The sequence below is a fragment of the Mauremys reevesii genome, linkage group 21 (genome assembly GCF_016161935.1).
Source record: "Mauremys reevesii isolate NIE-2019 linkage group 21, ASM1616193v1, whole genome shotgun sequence".
NCBI classification, from domain to species: domain Eukaryota; kingdom Metazoa; phylum Chordata; order Testudines; family Geoemydidae; genus Mauremys; species Mauremys reevesii.
In genome coordinates this window covers 21,782,449-21,800,210 of record NC_052643.1, presented here as the reverse complement: position 1 = coordinate 21,800,210, position 17,762 = coordinate 21,782,449, and the positions used below count along the sequence as shown (strand labels likewise).

At 49.5% G+C, this 17,762-nt stretch overlaps 1 protein-coding gene across 1 annotated transcript in view; it reads left to right on the top strand.

The window, feature by feature from the left end:
* The first annotated feature begins 4,690 nt into the window (after positions 1-4,690).
* LOC120388044 (heterochromatin protein 1-binding protein 3-like) overlaps positions 4,691-17,762 on the top strand; it is a 62,619-nt gene continuing 49,547 nt past the window's right edge. The window contains 5 exon segments of the mRNA XM_039509587.1: positions 4,691-4,749; positions 4,751-4,799; positions 5,273-5,375; positions 9,185-9,332; positions 17,488-17,647. Of these exon segments, the coding sequence (XP_039365521.1) occupies positions 4,706-4,749; positions 4,751-4,799; positions 5,273-5,375; positions 9,185-9,332; positions 17,488-17,647 (504 nt within the window). The 5' untranslated portion in view covers positions 4,691-4,705.

Here is a 17,762-nt window from a genome sequence, read left to right as displayed (position 1 = left end):
ATTTCTTTTGGTCCAATCCTCTAATTTGTCTAGGTCCCTCTGTATCCTGTCCCTACCCTATCTACCACTCCTCCCAGTTTAGTGTCATCTGCAAGCTTGCTGAGGGTGCAATCCATGCCATCCTCCAGATCGGGGTGGGCAAACTTTTTGGGCCAAGGGCCACATATGAGTGGGGAAATTGTATGCAGGGCCGGGACAGGGGGTTGGGGTGCAGGAGGGGGTGTGGTGTGCAACTCAAGGCAAGAGGGTTGGGGTGCAGGAGGGGTGCAGACTGCAGGAGGGGGCTCAGGGTGGGGTTGAGGTACAGGAGAAGTGCAGGTATATGAGGGGGCTCAGGACAGGGAGTTGGAGTGCAGGAGGGGTGCGAGGTGCAGGCAGGGTAGGGTGACCAGACGTCCCAATTTTATCGGGACTGTCCCGATATTTGCTTGTTTGTCCCGCGTCCCGACCAATGTTAGGTCGGGACACTGGACAAACAAGCAAAGGCTCCGGAGCCCAGAAGGGCTCGCGCCCTCCCCCGCCCTGACTCTGCCCCCTCCTTCCCCCATTGGCTCCTCCCAAATCCCGCCTCTGCCAAGCATGCCATGCCCAGGAGACGCAGGGGAGTGCGGGCCGGGTGAGTGTGAGTCTGGCCTGGCCCGAGCAGGCAGGACTCGGTACCTGAAGGAGAGTAGGGGTGGCCTGCGGGCCAGGCGGCGGCTGTTCTCCCACCTGGGCAGCAGGACTCGGAGCAGCCGCTGCTGCAGCTCCCACTGCCGCGGGGAGGAAGCGGCCAAGCACATGGCGCCAGTGGCTGCGGCTTTGGCGCCCGGGCCAGAACCCCGAGCCCGGCCTGCTGCAGGGACCCAGCAGCGCGCACGCTGTGCCCAGCCCTGGCCAGTCGTGTCTGGGCTGGCTGCCCGGCTGGTGCAATCCCGCAGCGGAGGCATCGGCAGCCCAGCCCCATTCGCTCTCCCGCGGGACCGGCGGGATGGGGGCTGGGGCCTGCTGCCCCACTCCGGGGCCGCCCGCTGGGTTGCACCAGCTGGGCAGCCAGCCCAGACGCGACTGGCCAGGGGCTGCGCGCTGGGTCCCGCAGCAGGCCCGGCTCGGGGTTAATGGGTGCTAGAGCCGCAGCCGCCAAGCTTGGCCAGCGGCCGCTTCCTCCCCAGCAGTGGGAGCTGCAGCGGCTGCTCCCAAGTCCCGCTGCCCAGGTGGGGAGAACAACCGCCGCCTGGCCCTGCAGGCCGCCCCCTACTCTCCCTCCAGGTACCGCGCCCGAGTCCTGCCTGCTTGGGGCCAGGCCAGACTCACACTCACCCCAGCCCCGTGCTCCCCTGAGTCTCCCGGGCCTCCCTCCAGCGCTATGGAGGGAGGAGGAATAGGGGATTTTTTTTTTTGCTCTGCCGCCATTTTTTCCCCCTCTGTCCCTGTCCCCCCCCATGTCCCGATATTTGACCTGGGTGATCTGGTCACCCTAAGGCAGGGGGCTTAGGGCAGGGAGTTGGAGGGTGGGATGCAGGAGGGGTTCAAGCTCCAGCCTGGCGCTGCTTACCTAAAGTGGCTCCGGGGTGCACCGGGGCCAGGGCCTGCTGCCTGCCTGCCCGCCCTGTCCCCGGCTCTGTGCCTCTCCAGGGAGCGCTGCAGCATGGAGGGCTCTGTGTATGCTGCCCTTGCCGTGCCTGCAGGTACTTCCCCTGAAGCTCCCATTGATCGCAGTTCCCCATTCCAGGCCAATGGGAGCTGCAGGGGGGCAGTGCCTGGAGGCAGCTGCAACGCATGCAGAGTCCTCTGCGCCCCCGCCCAGGGACCGCTTCTGACAGCAGTGCCAGGCCCGCAGCGCCATGGGGGGCAATCCTGCGGGCCAGTCCAAACCCCTGAGGGGCTGGATCCGGCCCCCCGGGCTATAGTTTGCCCACTCCTGCTCCAGATCTTTAATGAAGATATTGAACAAAACCAGCCCCAGCACCGACCCTTGGGGCACTCCGCTTGATACCGGCTGCCAACTAGACATGGAGCCATTGGTCACTACCCGTTGAGCCTCATGATCTAGCCAGCTTTCTATCCACCATTCATCCAGCCCATACTTCTTTAACTTGCTGGCAAGAATACTGTGGGATTGCCAGCCCTGCGGTGCAGCGGGGCTAAGGCAGGCTCCCTGGCCCCATGGCACTCCCGGTGCAGAATCCCCTCAAGAATATGGGGTGCTGTGCGGCTGTGATGGTGGGACTGTGAGGAAGGTGGTGGGCAGTGGCAGAGGCACTGGGAAGGGGCATGCTGGCAGCACAGGACTGGGCAGGCCGGTGTGTGTCTGGCAGCTGCAGGTTTGTAAACAGTGCTCTCCTGCTGCCTTTCAGAAGTGGTGTGCCGAGTCTTCATTTATTCACTCTGATTTAAGGTTTTGCGTGCCAGTAATACATTTTAACGTTTTTAGAAGGTCTCTTTCTATGAGTCTATAATATATAACTAAACTTAGTATCAGAGGGGTAGCCGTGTTAGTCTGGATCTGTAAAGCAGCAAAGAATCCTGTGGCACCTTGCATCCGTAAGTGGGTATTCACCCACGAGCTCATGCTCCAAAACGTCTGTTAGTCTATAAGGTGCCACAGGATTCTAAACTATTGATGTATGTAAAGTAAATAAGGTTTTTAAAATGTTTAAGAAGCTTCATTTAAAATTAAATTAAAATGTAGAGCCTCCAGACTGGTGGCCAGGAGCCGTGCAGCGTGAGTGCCACTGAAAATCAGCTCGTGTGCCGCCTTTGGCATTTGTGCCATAGGTTGCCTACTGCTGGGTTAGTAGGTACTAGGTAATTTTTTCAAGTCCTGCTCTAGCCCTGTTACCTTGAAGCTTTATCTTTAGCCAACTGGTGCTTTAGCAGGGTGGATTTGATTTAAATCACTAGTCAGGAAGACTCGATTGAATCATGGATTTCTACATAAAAGTGCATTCTTATTGGTTGTTATAACCTTAATACATATTCTTCACAACTCAGAGATAGATGTAGGTTTCATTTTTAAAAGGTACACACAAATCACTTTAAAAATGTATAATTTTGAAAACTTTTCAGATTAGTTCTACAGCTATATCAGAAAATGAATGATTGTTTGGATATTTCATTTACCAAAGGTAATTGAAGCAGATAGTTCATCTCCCAATTACTTCATAAATATCTCCAATTCAACAGGTTAATCATTAATATTTGGAGGATTTTCTTGCCATGCTGTATTAGGAGGAGAACATCGCCAGACAGACATTTAAATTTGTTTTATTTAACTTAAACAACAATGTTATGTATTCTGGATTTTTTTCTTCAACAGCAAACATAAAAACTTTTAACAAAACAAACATGATTTTTTGAATTTCATTAAACCAAGTTTTTTAAATTCAGGTTTGTTTTTGTTAAAATTGTTTTAACTAAAATAGTTAAATGAAATATTTTCAAAAAAATTCAATCAACTCTGTCAGCCAGGTCAACATGAGAAACTTAAAATATTGGCTTCTAATATTAAAATGTTAGCTGCTAACTCAGTCGTCTTCACCTTCATTTTCCTGTTTGTTCCTAATCTGGAAAAGAAAAACAAGCTTTCCTGCTTTTTCAGGTCCTAAACGATTACTCAGTTTGGAATGAATTAGTCCAAAGGAAAAAAATATTCTTTCTACACCAGCAGAAGAAGCTACTGCTGTTAAAAGTGAGATTATCACTTCAACATTCTCTGAATCCAAGTGCTTAAGTGACTTCCACCAGTTCACTGGTGTGACTTTCTTTAAAACATTATCAGCAAACATATATTTCTTGAATGGTTCTTATTCCCAAACTGGGTCTCTTTTACGGCCTGCTGCCATTACAGGTTTTCCCTTCTAGTGGGAGAATGGTATGTAGATCTCAAATCAGTTTATTTATTTTAAAACAATTTTGCTGTTAACAAGCTTATTATCTCTGGAGACACAAATCCACAGTTTGAGAACTGCAAAATTAGGCATCTCTGATGGTATCTTCTAGACTGAGCACCGAGTCCCATTGGCTAGATAGAAAGATTATTTAGGTTAATCTATACAGCAGCCCCTGGAACCCCGTAAGATTGGGTCTCTAATTCATGAACTATTGGAACTCATTTACAAAACTTTTCTTGAACATTACATTGTCTCATACTATAGAATTAGAATTTATAATCCCTATTCCATGATGAGATATCTTTGAGCTATAATGTATCTTAATTAAAACTATATCTTTAGGTAGTTTTTTTCCCTCAAAAAGCATTTTATCAAAAAAATGCGATTTAAATTAAATCATTGATTTTTATCCACCCTGTGCTTTAGGCATAGTGTATTGTGGTGATTCTGTTTTTGAATGTTTCTTCCTTTGTGGTCTCCTTTTTCCCTTAGAAGGTGCATTAACAGAACAGACTGCTGCTATAGCTTCTGCCTTTGTCCTAGTTATGTATAATAGTTTGTGTGTGTTGATGTTGTGGCATCTTTATCGAACATGAAGTACATACTGTCAGTCATGTTGATGTAAACAGTAATTCATCCTTTTCATTTTTTTTTTTTTAAATCTTTAGTTTAATAGAAGTGGTTGTTTTTTTGTTTTTTGTTAATCATACCAGATCTCTTCTGTACTTTAGGTTGACTCCTCACTGCACTGTGAAACCATTAGGAAAAATCTTTGTGGTTAAAACCTGGGGCTCCACAGTGTTACCTGCACTTGGGGCTAGAAATTAATTTAAATGGCGACTGATCTGTCTGAAGCTGAACCCTTACATCATAAGGCGCCCATTGTTAACGGGAGCTCAGCTGATCCACACGGACAAGTTAAGTGAGGTAGGGTCTGACCCATTCTCCAAGCTCGCCCTTGGATCAGTTCTTGGCTTCCAGCCCTGCTGAGGGTTATTTTATACTTTTCCTCCCCTGCTTGTAGGAAACTTGGTTGGGAGTCTGATTAAAACCCTATAGGCATGCTTCCTCCCCTCCCCTGATTTCCCTGAGATGTGTCTGGTTTGCCAGAATCCTCAAATGTTCTCCTCATTTAACTGAATTGAAATGAAAAGATTCTCTCTCATAAATTGTAAACTGAAATAAAAAACGTGAAACTATTTTGTCTCCGAATGTGCTTCAGAGAAGCTGGTTTGGGTTTTACCTGTAAATTTAGAAAGCTGATTGCATCAGATCTTGCCTGAAAAATTTCTCCACACACTTCTTCCAGTAGCTTCTAATACTCTGCTTTAGGCCCATTTCAGGAACTTTCTCAGGCTCTTTCTCATATTTGCTTGATTTTCTTATTCTGTTTCTTAAAGAAGGTTGAAGACGACACCATGCCAATCCGTCGTGCTGTGAATTCTTCTGCTCGGGAAACTCCTCCCAAAAGCAAACCTGCTGAAGGTGAGGAGGCCAAGCCAGGTAAAATGAAATGATAATTCATAGAATCATAGAACTTAAGATTAGAAGGGAACATTATGATCATCTAGTCTGACCTCCTGCAAGATGCAGGCCACAAAAGCTGACCCACCCACTCCTGAAATAATTCTCTCCCTTGACTCAGCTGTTGAAGTCCCCAAATCCTGATTTAAAGACTTCAAGTAGCAGATAATCCTTCAGCAAGAGACCCCTGCCCCATGCTGCGGAGGAAGGCGAAAAACCTCCAGGGCCACTGCCAATCTACCCTGGAGGAAAATTCCTTCCCAACCCCAAATATGGCGATCAGCTGAACCCCGAGCATGCGGGCAAGACTCTCCAGCCAGACCCTCAGGAAAGACTTTCAATATCCCAACATTGACCCTCGGTACTAATTACCAGTGGTGGCACGTTATTGACCTATTGACTAAATCACCTTATCCTATCAAACCATTCCCTCCATAAACTTATCAAGCTTAATCTTAAAGCCAGAGAGGTCCTTCGCCCCCACTGTTTCCCTCGGTAGGCTGTTCCAGAATTTCACTCCCCTGATGGTTAGAAACCTTCGTCTAATTTCAAGCCTAAACTTCCCGACTGCCAATTTATATCCATTTGTTCTTGTGTCCACATTAGTACTGAGCTGAAATAATTCCTCTCCCTCCCTGGTATTTATCCCTCTGATATATTTAAAGAGAGCAATCATATCTCCTCTCAACCTTCTTTTGGTTAAGGAAAACAAACCGAGCTCCTCAAGTCTCCTTTCATACGACAGGCTAATAATTGTATACTGAGTTACCAATGTGTACACCAACACAGACTTCAGTTCTGTAATTCCTACATAGATATTACCGCCAAGGTTAGAGCAGTCACTAACAAAGAACTCCCATTCACATGCCTTTATTTTTTGGTAGTTGAAAAGTTTTTTTTTGTCTTGCAGCCATCATTTGCAATCTGAAACCATACCTCACTTACATGCACCAGTACAAAACCACATAAACTAAATTTGTTTTATGATTAATATAGTTGTGGCTTTACTGCATTGCATGAACATATAACCAATAAGCATGGTCTGTTATGATTGCCTGTTGGTTGTTCAGGGTGAAAGTAGAGATATGTGGCTTTCATTGGTGGAAGGAAGGCAGTCTGAGATTGAGAAGGGGGGCTGATGAATGGAGTGTAGACAGGATGCTGAATGACTTAACTGCACGTTTTTCTGCTTTTTTCTGTTGTGTTGATGGACTATTCAGTTTAGCAAGGTGTAATGGGGACCCGCATCACTGCCGGACCACGGCGTCCTCTTCAGGGCATGGCCCTCCAACTGTGCCCTAACTCCATTGTCTCCTCCCATCCGGGGAAACAATCAGTCCTTCGCCTGGCCTCTCACCGCAGTGGCAAACTGCAGCCCCTAGTCCTGCCCCTCACTCAGGGGCAAACTGCATTCCTTTGGCTGACTGCTTCCCCAGGCCTGCCCGCTTCTCTGGGCCCCGATGCAGGGACTGTATAGCTGGCAGCCACTCACTCCTTCCCCTCTGCCACTACCTGCTTTCCCTGGGCCACATAGCCCCGGCATCTACTCGGCCCCTGTATCAAGGCTTCCGTCTGGGAGCCAGCCAGGCTGGAGCTCCGCTTACACCCCTGACCCTGCCCAGCACTGCTCTGTCCCAGGCACTGCTCTCTACAGGCAGCCAGTCCTTCTCCCTCAAGCTTCAGGGAGAGACTGAGCTCCTCTCTGCTCTGCAGCCCTTCTTATAGGGCCCAGCCTGGCCCTGATTGGCTGCTTCCAAGCCTTCCTCTGGTTGGCTGGGTTCTGCACAGCCACTCCAAGGTCTGCTATTAACCTTTGCCAGCCAGTCAGGCAGCTGCCCGCCACACTACCTCTTTGTAAGATTGATGTAAGTTGCATCTCTGATCATATCACCTCTGCTGAATTTCTTGGCAAATGATTCTTGGATATCATATTCAGTTAATCCCACTGATCCCTTTTACCCTCTTTCTTGTGGGAAAATGAAATTAATGCAAAATCGTTGTTAATGCATTTGAATTGATATTTTAAATTCACAAAATTTCAAAGAAAAATGTGCGCAGCAGAAAGTCACTTGAGCACACTTCTTAAAGGGAGAGGGAAGATGGCTTTCTATAGTGCACAGAGTAACTAGAGTAGGTTAGGGGCTCTCCATCCAAACAGGTAACGAATGGACAGTTGAAATAATGAATTTGCCAATTTAATCATAGGACTGGAAGGGACCTCGAGAGCATCTAGTCCAGTCTCCTGCACTCATGGCAGACTAAGTATTATCTTCTAGATGATTTCTGACAGGTGTTTGTCTGACCTGCTCTTAAAAATCTCCAATGATGGAGATTCCACCACCCCGACAGGAAGTTTTTCCTTATGTCCAACCTAAACCTCCCTTGCTGCAATTTTAAGCCCATTGCTTCTTGTCCTGTCCTCAGAGGTTAAGAAGAACAATTTTTCTCCCTCTTCCTTGTAACAACTTTTTATGTACTTGAAAACTGTTATCACATCCCCTCTGTCTTCTCTTTCCAGACTAATTTTTCAGTCTTCCTCATAGGTCATGCTTTCTAGACCTTTAATCATTTTTGTAGCTCTTGTCGGGACTTTCTCCAATTTGTCCACATCTTTCCTGAATTGTGGTGCCCAGAACTGGACACGATACTCTGTTCTGCGCTGATTAGGCCTCAACTAGAGTGGAAGAATTACTTCTTGTGTCTTGCTTACAACACTCCTGCTAATACATTCCAGAATGATGTTTGCTGTTTTTTGCAACCATGTTACACTGAGTCATATTTAGCTTATGGTCTACTATGACCCCCAGATCTCTTTCTGCAGTACTCTTTCCTATGCAGTCATTTTCCATGTATGCAACTTGTTTCTTCCTAAATGGAGTACTTTGCATATGTTCTTATTGAATTTCATCCTATTTATTCAGACTATTTCTCCAGTTTGTTCAGATCATTTTGAATTTTAATCCTATCCTCCAAAGCACTTGCAGCCCCTCACAGCTTGGTATTATCTGCAAACTTTATAACTGTACTCTCTGCCATTATCCAAATCATTGATGAAGATATTGAGCAGAACCGAACCCAGAAATGAAAACTCTAAGGCCCTGTCTAGAACCATGCATGACTAGTGAACATTTAGGTAACATGTTAACATTTTTAAACACTACTGTTTTTAGTATAAACAAAGACTGTGATATTTTTAAAACAGTAGTTGGTCGTGATCAAACCTATTCTTGAAAACAAAAGAACTCATGGGTATGTTTATATTGATCTCAAGTTGATCTCTAAATGTCAAATTTTAACTGGCAGTGTCTCTTCAGTATTAAGGTGTGTAAGGATGCCAGAGATCATCTCAGTCTAGGCAAAAACCTTTCCACTTCATCTAGAGTTAGCACGAAACAGAGATGATAGTGTCTTCTTCTGTGGCATCTCACTTGAATGACCACAATGATAGTAAACTTCCATAATCTAGGAAAAGGAGATGTGGGACAGGGCGGGAGGGGGGAAGTGGGTGAAATAAGAAAAGTGAGTTAATTCAGTTTGAGAATTTTTATGTAATGTCTGTTTTGAAGCTTACTCTGGCATTTTACTGCTAATCATGACATACTGAAGAGATTTAATAAGTTCATAGAACTATTTAAAGTTTAGTTTAAGTGGATAATTTGAGTTTTTCACAGAGATTATCTGGGGAAATGGCTGCTTTTGGGTGTGTTTATAAACTCTCCCTGTGTCTTTTTTTAAAGAGTAGAGTTTTGTTTTGGATACAGACTTTGTATTTCCAAATCTTTCATTAGACCCGGAAGTCAGCTCTGAGGAATCTGCTTCTACTGGAGAGGAGCAAGAGAATGAAACTCCACCTGCTACATCCAGTGAGACAGAGCAGCCAAAAGAACCAGAGAGTGAGAAGGGAGAAGCAAAGTCTTCTGAAGAAACCAAAAAGGAGTAAGACATACTCCTTTCTGAGTGCCTGGAATTGGGGTGGGATTGTAGGGGAAGTTTGGAATTTTTTTGTAAAGGATTTTAGTGAAAAAAGACAACTAAAATTTTCTCGAAAACTAAGGATGGAAGCCAAAATGCAGCTGCTGTTTTTGAAGTAAATTAATACAAAATTGAGTATTTTGTTTTGGGGTGGAGCAAATTCCTTGGGTTCATCCAGTAGCAGATAACTTTTCCCAGGAAATGATTTGTGTGGCATTTTTTTCCCTTGCAAACCAGAATTGCCTGGAAAATACTTGTTTTCTGCAAACGGGTTTGCTAGTCTGAATATATTGAACATATTCTCCATCTTTTGGGTTTCCATTAGTGCAGGGAGAGGGATATATTTAACGTCACTTGACTGCTGACCTGAAATGAGCAATTCTTCTTTGAGGTGGTTCTGCATATTACTGTTTGTGGGACGTACATACACACAAACTCCTGTTTGGACCCAGAGAATCTACAGTTAGTTGTGAAAAGGAAGGCACTGAAGAGGATGGGAACTGTGTGTACTCTCGGGGCACAGAATGCTTACTTGTGGTTCCGACAGGTACTGCTTTTCTAGAAGATTCCAAAATGCAGCTGGGCTGTGGGCAAATCCCACAAATGTAAATAAGTAGGAGTAATATTCAGGCAACCTGTCTTTCCTGTCCTAGTTACAGGGATTTTTCTTCAAGTGATTGCTCATATGCATTCCAGTTAGATGTGCGCACCACGTGCACGTTCGTCGGAAGATTTTTACCCTAGCAACACTCGGTGGGTCGGCTGGGCGCCCCCTGGAGTGGCGCCGCTATAGCGCCGAATATATACCCCTGCCGACCCATCCGCTCCTCAGTTCCTTCTTACCGCTCGTGTCGGTCGTTGGGACAGTGGAGCGCAGCTTAGCTGACCTCCACTTCCCTAGCTACTCGTAGTCTCTCTTGTTAATTCTTGAATATTTAGTTCAGATTTATATAGTTGTAGTTAACTTTATTCGTTTGTAGTATAGTTAGTGTATATAGTTCACAGGGGTTTGCGGATTATCCCCTTCCCCTCACCTGGTGCCGGGTACTATGCCCGGTTCACAGGGTTTCAAACCGTGCTCGGCTGGCCACAAGCCGATGCCGACAAGAGAACCTCTCCTAAGTGCCTCGAGGAATCTCACCTAACAGATAAGTGCCGCATTTGTAAGGCCTTTAGGCCGAGAACAATAGGGGAGCGAGACTTTCGTCTCAAGCAGCTCCTGAGGGAGGCAGCTCTTACTCCTCCGCTCTCGGCACTGAGCGCTGGTCAGTCTTCAAGAAGCATTCCCTCAGCACCGGATCGCCGGTACCGCCAACACCTCTCGGCACCGGCCGCCGCCGCACCAACGCCCGCCGGCATGGATCCTCTCCTGGAGGATGAAGAGGCACAAGACTCCTGCTGCGCCTGAGCCGCCTGCTCTGCAGCCCGAGCGCTATACTAAGTCGGACCGCCCGGCACCGATACCTGCCAGGGCACCAACAATATCGCACCGCCATCTCCGCCACGCAAGAGCCGCCGAGTCCGTGCCGAAAGCTCCCGCACGAGCCGTGGTTGAGCTCACTATTGTTGCGCCAGAGCCGCTTGCCCGCAGCCCGAGTGCTATACTAAGTCGGACAGCCCGCTCCGATACCTGCCGCGCACCGGCAATAGCGGCACCGCCGACTCCGCACCGCCTCAACTCCCGCAACGCCAGTGCGGGTTATATAGTCGATCGGCAAGCCTGCCTTGATCAGACCACCCTCTGTCGGCACCGCAGAGCGGCACCATTCACGATCGCGGTCCCGCAGATGTTCTCGGTCCCGTCGCCAATCCAGGTGCCGATGCTGCTCGCAGTCCTGGCACCGTTCTCCATTTCGGTACTGGTCGACCGCGCACCGATCAGCGCCCCATTCGCCGCCCAGTACATTCGCACCGATCCAGCTCCCGGTGCCGATCCAGCTCCCGGCACCGCTCTAGGCACTGGACTCCCATCGCCACTCTCGACGTCGAGCCTCGAGATCTCGGTCGACCTCCCGGCACCGCTCCGGTCGCAGGAGGTCCCGTTCTCGCTCCCGGTACTGGTATGCCTCCCGGTACCAATCCCCAGTGCCGCATCGAGCGACGTCAGCTAGAGAGGGAGACTCTGCCCAGGGCTTTTTAGCTCCTCCATGGCCATCCAGACATGCATCAGTGTCGTCCTGCGTGGGCAGTTCAAATGCGCAGGACTGTGATTCGGATGTGCACACCAGAGTCTTCCAGGTGCCCCAGGCCCAGGACCCTGACCCCATCAGTGGTCACCCTGTACATCTTGGGCGTGCCATCAGGCCAAAGGCCTACCTGTGATCCCATCTCGCTCTGTTCTGTCAGAGCACTGGGTGCCAGAGGCGACAGTTAGCCGCCCCCCTCCGACCGGTACGGAGGAAGCCCCGGTTCAGCCACTGGACTCCCACATCCCACCGGATCAGGAGGTCGTCCAGGAGCGCAAGCCCACACAGGACCCGCTTGTCCCCGGCCTTTCTTCTTCCTCCTCCCCAGATGAGGCGTGGGCAGGAGCGTACTCCTCTGGCCCTCCTCTAATCGACTTGGGGGCCCATCAGGACCTCCTGAGACGGGTGGCACTCAATATGAATCTCCAAGTGGAGGAAGTCTCGGAGATACGGGATCCGGTCGTAGACATTCTGTCAGCTGACGCCCCCACTAGAGTGGCCCTACCGTTCATTCCGATGATCAAGGCCAATGCGGTTACCATCGGACAGTCTCAAGCTTCTATCCTGCCCGCGGGCACGGGAGTCGAACGCATGTACATGGTATCCTCCAGGGGCTACAGGTACCTATATGTACATCTTCCCCCCTGCTCCCTTGTCCGGTCCATCAATGAGACGGACCGCCATGGCTAGCTGGCACCAGCCCCTAAATCCAAGGAGGCTAGGCGAATGGGCTTACTGGGCCGTAAGATGTACTCGGCAGGGGCCCTGCAACTTCACGTAGCAAACCAGTAAGCCCTGCTTAGCCGCTACTATGGGCGGCGGTGGGCAAATTTACGGAGTCTGTTCCTAAGAACTCCCGTCAAGAGTTTGCTGCCCTCCTGGAAAAAGGGAAGAAGGTGGCGAGAGCTTCCCTCCAGGCCTCGTTGGATGTAGCTGACTCCGCAGCCACGACTCTGGCCTCGGGTGTTGCCACGAGGCACATTTCATGGCTCCAGTTATTGAGCCTTCCCTCGCAGCTGCTGCACACTATACAGGACTTGCCCTTCAATGGCAAAGGCCTGTTCTCCCCCCCCCCCCCCCCAAAAAAAAAAAAAACTGACCCTAGGCTGCAAAGCCTAAAGGACAGCAAGGTCACTATGCGCTCCCTCTCGGCATGCACACGCCAGTGACTCAGCGCCGACCTTTCCGCCCCAGCCTCACCGCCCTTACCCTGCGCCTAGACAAAGACAGGACTTTGCCAGCAGGCGTCGCTGAGGCAGTCATAGGCGTCAGTCAGGACCCCAAAGGCAAAATCAGGGTCCTTCTAACCACCAATGGGGCAAAAGCCTATCCATCCTCGTCCCTCTTAGGGACCCCTCTCACGAGCAATTCCTCTTGCAAGAGGGGCGGACGCTCCTCACCATCGGAGCTATAGAGGAGGTACCAAAGGACGAAAGGGACAAAGGGTTCCAGTCCCACTAATTCCTAATCCCCAAGGCGAAGGGAGGTCTTAGACCTATCCTAGACCTGCGGGAACTCGACAGGTTCATGATACACCTGAAGTTCCGCATGGTATCCATGGGGACCGTCATCCCATCCTTGGATCCCGGAGACTGGTATGCCGCCCTCGATATGAAGGGCGCGTATTTTCATGTCACCATTTATCCTCCACACAGAAGGTACCTCCGGTTTGTGGCCAACCGTCATCATTTCCAGTTTACGGTCCTTCCATTTGGCCTCTACAGCCCCAAGTGTATTCAAAGTGCATGGCTGTACTCGCCGCTCTCTCCGCCACCGCCGGATACACGCTTCTCCGTATCTAGACGATTGGCTCATTTGAGGGACCACCGGGCCCAAGTTACCAGTCATGTGGCGCGACAAGGACCTATTCCTGCGCCTAGGCCTGATGATCCATAGAGAGAAATCCACTCTGATTCCCACACAGGAATAGAATTTATTGGGGCCATCCTGGACTCCAATCTCGCCAGAGCCTGCTTACCTCAGCCTTGGTTTCACGCGATGGTAACAATTATACAAGGTCTATGGACCTTTCCGACAACTTTGGCTCGCACTTGCATAGGTTTCCTGTGTCACATGGCTGCCTGCACAAACATGCCAGGCTTCGCCTCCGTCCACGTCAATCGTGGCTCACCTCGGTGTACCACCCGGCAGAGACAGCATAGTCATGGTCGCCTCGATCTCCCTGAGCGCCCCTAGGCTCCCTGACTGGGGGTCGACGCCTCCTGGTGCGTGCAGGATGCTGTTCCATCCACTCACCCCTCGGTGTCCTCATGACGGACACCCCATCTCTCGGCTGGGAGGCTCACCTGGGTCAGTTTTGCACTCAAGGCCTTCGGTCGGCTCAAGAGCTGGCCTTGCATAGCAATGTCCGGGAGCTGAGAGCAATCTGCCTTGTGTACCAGGCGTTTCAGCAGCACCTGCAAGGCCGTTGTGTCTCGGTGTTCACAGACATCACAACGGCCATGTGTTACCTAAACAAGCACGGTGGAGCACGGTCCTCCCCTCTTTGCAGGGAGCTATCCAACTCCGGGACTTCTGCACAGCCCAATCAATAGACCTGGTAGTGTCCTTTCTCCCAGGGGTCCGGAACACTCTGGCGGATCGCCACAGCAGATCCTTCCTGTTTCTCAAGTGGTCGATTCCTCCGGACGTTATCCATTCCGTTTTCCAGAAGTGGGGCTGTCCCCGCATAGTCCTCTTCGCTCTCGCGAGAACAGAAAGAGAGAGAAGTTCTGCTCATTCCAAGGCCTCTCCCCGGGCTCGATCTTGGAGGCTTTTCGGATGCCGTGGACGAGTCGTCCGCTGTACACTTTTCCACCGTTCCCGCTGGTTCACAGGGTCCTGCTAAAACTCCGCAGGGACAGAGCGCACCTGATCATGATCGCTCCAGCGTGATCCAGGCAGTACTGGTACACCATGTTGCTAGACCTGTCAGTAGCCAACCCGATTCCCCTGCCTCTTTGCCCAGACCTCATAACGCAGGATCACGGCAAACTTCACCACCCAGACCTGCAATCCCTGCACCTCACAGCACGGCTGCTGCGTGGCTAAACCGATCCGAGTTACGTTCTGCCTCGGTTCTACAGGATTCTCCTGGGTGGTAGGAAACCTTCCACTCTGTTAACGTAGCTGGCCAAGTGGAAGGGTTTCTCTTGCTGCTACGAAACGCACAATGTTTCTCTCACCGAAGTTCCGATCCACTCCATCTTGGACTACCTCTGGTCTCTCAAACAGCAGCGCCTGGCGCGGTCATCATTAAGGGTACACTTGGCAGCCATCTCTACCTTCCACCCAGGGGAGAGTGGCCGCACCGTATTCTCACACCCTGTGGTTTCTAGGTTCCTCAAGGGCTTGGAGCGTTTATACCCCCAAGTTCACCGCCCCGCCAAAACCTGGGTCTTCAACCTGGTTCTAACCAGTCTTATGACTGCCCCATTCGAGCCACTGACAACATGCTCGCTGATATACCTGTCCTGTAAGACAGTTTTTCCTTGTAGCCTTTGCATCGGCCAGACGAGTCTCCGAGCTTCAGGCTCTCAAGGTGGACCCATGGTATACTGTGTTTCTCAAGGGCACGGTGCAGTTGTGACCACGTCCAGCCTTCCTCCCCAAGGTGCTGTCGACCTTTCATATCAACCAGGACATCTTCCTTCCGGTCTTCTTTCCGAAGCTACACTCCTCGCGAGGGGAGCACGTTTGCCCTCCCTAGACGTCCGTAGGGCGCTCACATTCTATCTCGAGCGGACAAAACCCTTTCGTAACGCCCCAACTCTTCGTCGTACCGGCAGACCGGACGAAGGGCCTACCTGTCTCCTCCCAGAGGATTTCATCTTGGGTGACGCTGCATCCGCACCTGCTGTGACTTGGCCCATGTTCTGTCGAGCCACCTTACTGCACATTCCACCAGGGCTCAGGCTTCTTCTGCTGCCTTCCTGGTTCACTTACCCTTCCAGGGGATATGTCGTGCAACTACCTGGTCCTTGGTCCACACCTTTGCCTCATTGGTTCAACAGTCCAGAGATGATGCAGCCTTTGGCTCAGCAGTTTGCATTCTGCAGCATCTCACTCCGACCCCACTGCCTACGTAAGGCTTGGGAATCACCTAACTGGAATGCATATGAGCAATCACTCAAAGAAGAAAAGACGGTTACTCACCGTTGTAACTGTTGTTCTTCGAGATGTGTTGCTCATATCCATTCCAGACCCTCCCTCCTTCCCCACTGTCAGAGTAGCCGGCAAGAAGGAACTGAGGAGCGGATGGGTCAGCAGGGGTATATATTCGGTGCTATAGCGGCGCCACTCCAGGGGGCGCCTAGCCGACCCACCGAGTGTTGCTAGGGTAAAAATCTTCCGACGAACGTGCACGCAGCGCGCGCGCACCTAACTGGAATGGATATGAGCAACACAACTCGAAGAACAACAGTTACAACGGTGAGTAACCGTCTTTTCTGTGTAATGGGCTCCACTGTTAGCACCTTGTTCTGTTACCGCATTCCCAGGGTGTGAAGTAAGTGTTTTTGTTGCACTTGATGCTGTTTCCCAAGAAGAGAAGCCTTGAGGTTGCTCCAATCTGATGTCCCTCCCCCACTTTGTGGTTGCAAATAATTCTTCCTGTTGTGCCACTTTCCAATGAACTGAAATAAATCCTTGCTGCAGTTCAAAATCAGTTTTGCTAGACTGGTAAGTTTAGTGTTTTAAATGTGCTGTAAGGTCATATTCCTGTAACCTTCTTGTGACAGGTACTTTGTCTCTTCCCTGATAAGGCAGAGCCCTTACAGAAGTTTTACTAAACAGCCCATATGCCATGTTAGTATGCTGTAAGGGTGCCATCAGGAGTGCAAAGCCTTCTGCATTATCTTCTGACTAACTCTGACTGTCCATCACAGGGGGCTAGGTATATACTAGGGGTATGTCTTCACTACTGGCCGGATCGGTAGACAGCGATCGATCCAGCAGGGATCGATTTATCGCGTCTAGTCTAGACGGGATAAGTCGATCCCCGAGCGCTCTCCTGTCGACTCCTGTACTCCAGCTCAGCGAGAGGCGCAGGCATAGTCGACGGGGGAGCAGCAGCAGTCGACTCACTGTAGTGAAGACACCACGGTAAGTAGATCTAAGTACGTCAACGTCAGCTACGTTATTCACGTAGTTGAAGTTGCGTAATTTAGATCGATTTCCCCTCTTTTCCCCCTCCCCCTCCTCCCCCCAGTTTAGACCAGGCCTAGGAGCCCTATGACAATGTAGGTATAGTACTATATTGTACTGGCAAAGTGCTCCCAGTGTGGACACAGCTTATTCTAATAAAACTGTACTTTTGCTCACATAGTTCCTTCTAGGTATCGTGTCTGTTCTGTCACACCCTCCTCCAAAAGCTAACCAAGCATCATTGGCAGAAGTGCAGTTTTGCCAATATAACTATCTACATTAGGGACTAGTACAGCTGTGTTGGTCACACGTCACACCCCTGTCTGACACAGGTATGTTCACAAAAGTTTGTAGGGTAGACCTGGCCTGCATATGGGTCTCCATTCTGTCTTGGAACCCTTTGTTAGCCTAAGGAGAGTTACAGAGTTGTGTGATATTCTGTGTGAATCCTTCTGGCTGAAGGGACAAGGGCAGATCTCTAGTTCCTTGTGTCCTTGTTGATCTTGAACATGTCTGTTAGTTATGCAATAAATGAATTGGTCTTTTGAGGGGTTTTGGATTTATCCTCTGGTACTGAACTATCACGGTCTATGCTTCAAAATATATCAGTTTAATATAAAGTCCTCAGTGCTTTATCTACTTAGCCTCCTCCTATATTTTTTAAAAAGCCCTTCCTTTTTAAGACAACCTTTTGAGACTTTTATTTTTTTCAGTTTTGCTTCTTTGCTCCATGGGCTGCCTTGGTGCAGTATCTGTTGTCTTACTGTCACTATTTTTTTCCCCCTAAGTGAGAAGGATCAGTCTAAAGAAAAGGAGAAGAAAGTGAAAAAGACCATTCCCTCATGGGCAACACTTTCTGCTAGCCAACTAGCTAGAGCACAGAAGCAAACACAGATGGCTGCCTCCTCACGCCCAAAGATGGATGCTATCTTAACTGAGGCCATCAAGGCAAGTGGAAGACTTCATTCCCTTTGTTTGTATGTCAGATATAAAATATATTATGAATCTGAGGATTCTTAGGATTCACAGTTGTATCCTCACAGTTTCTTATCTTGGGACTAAT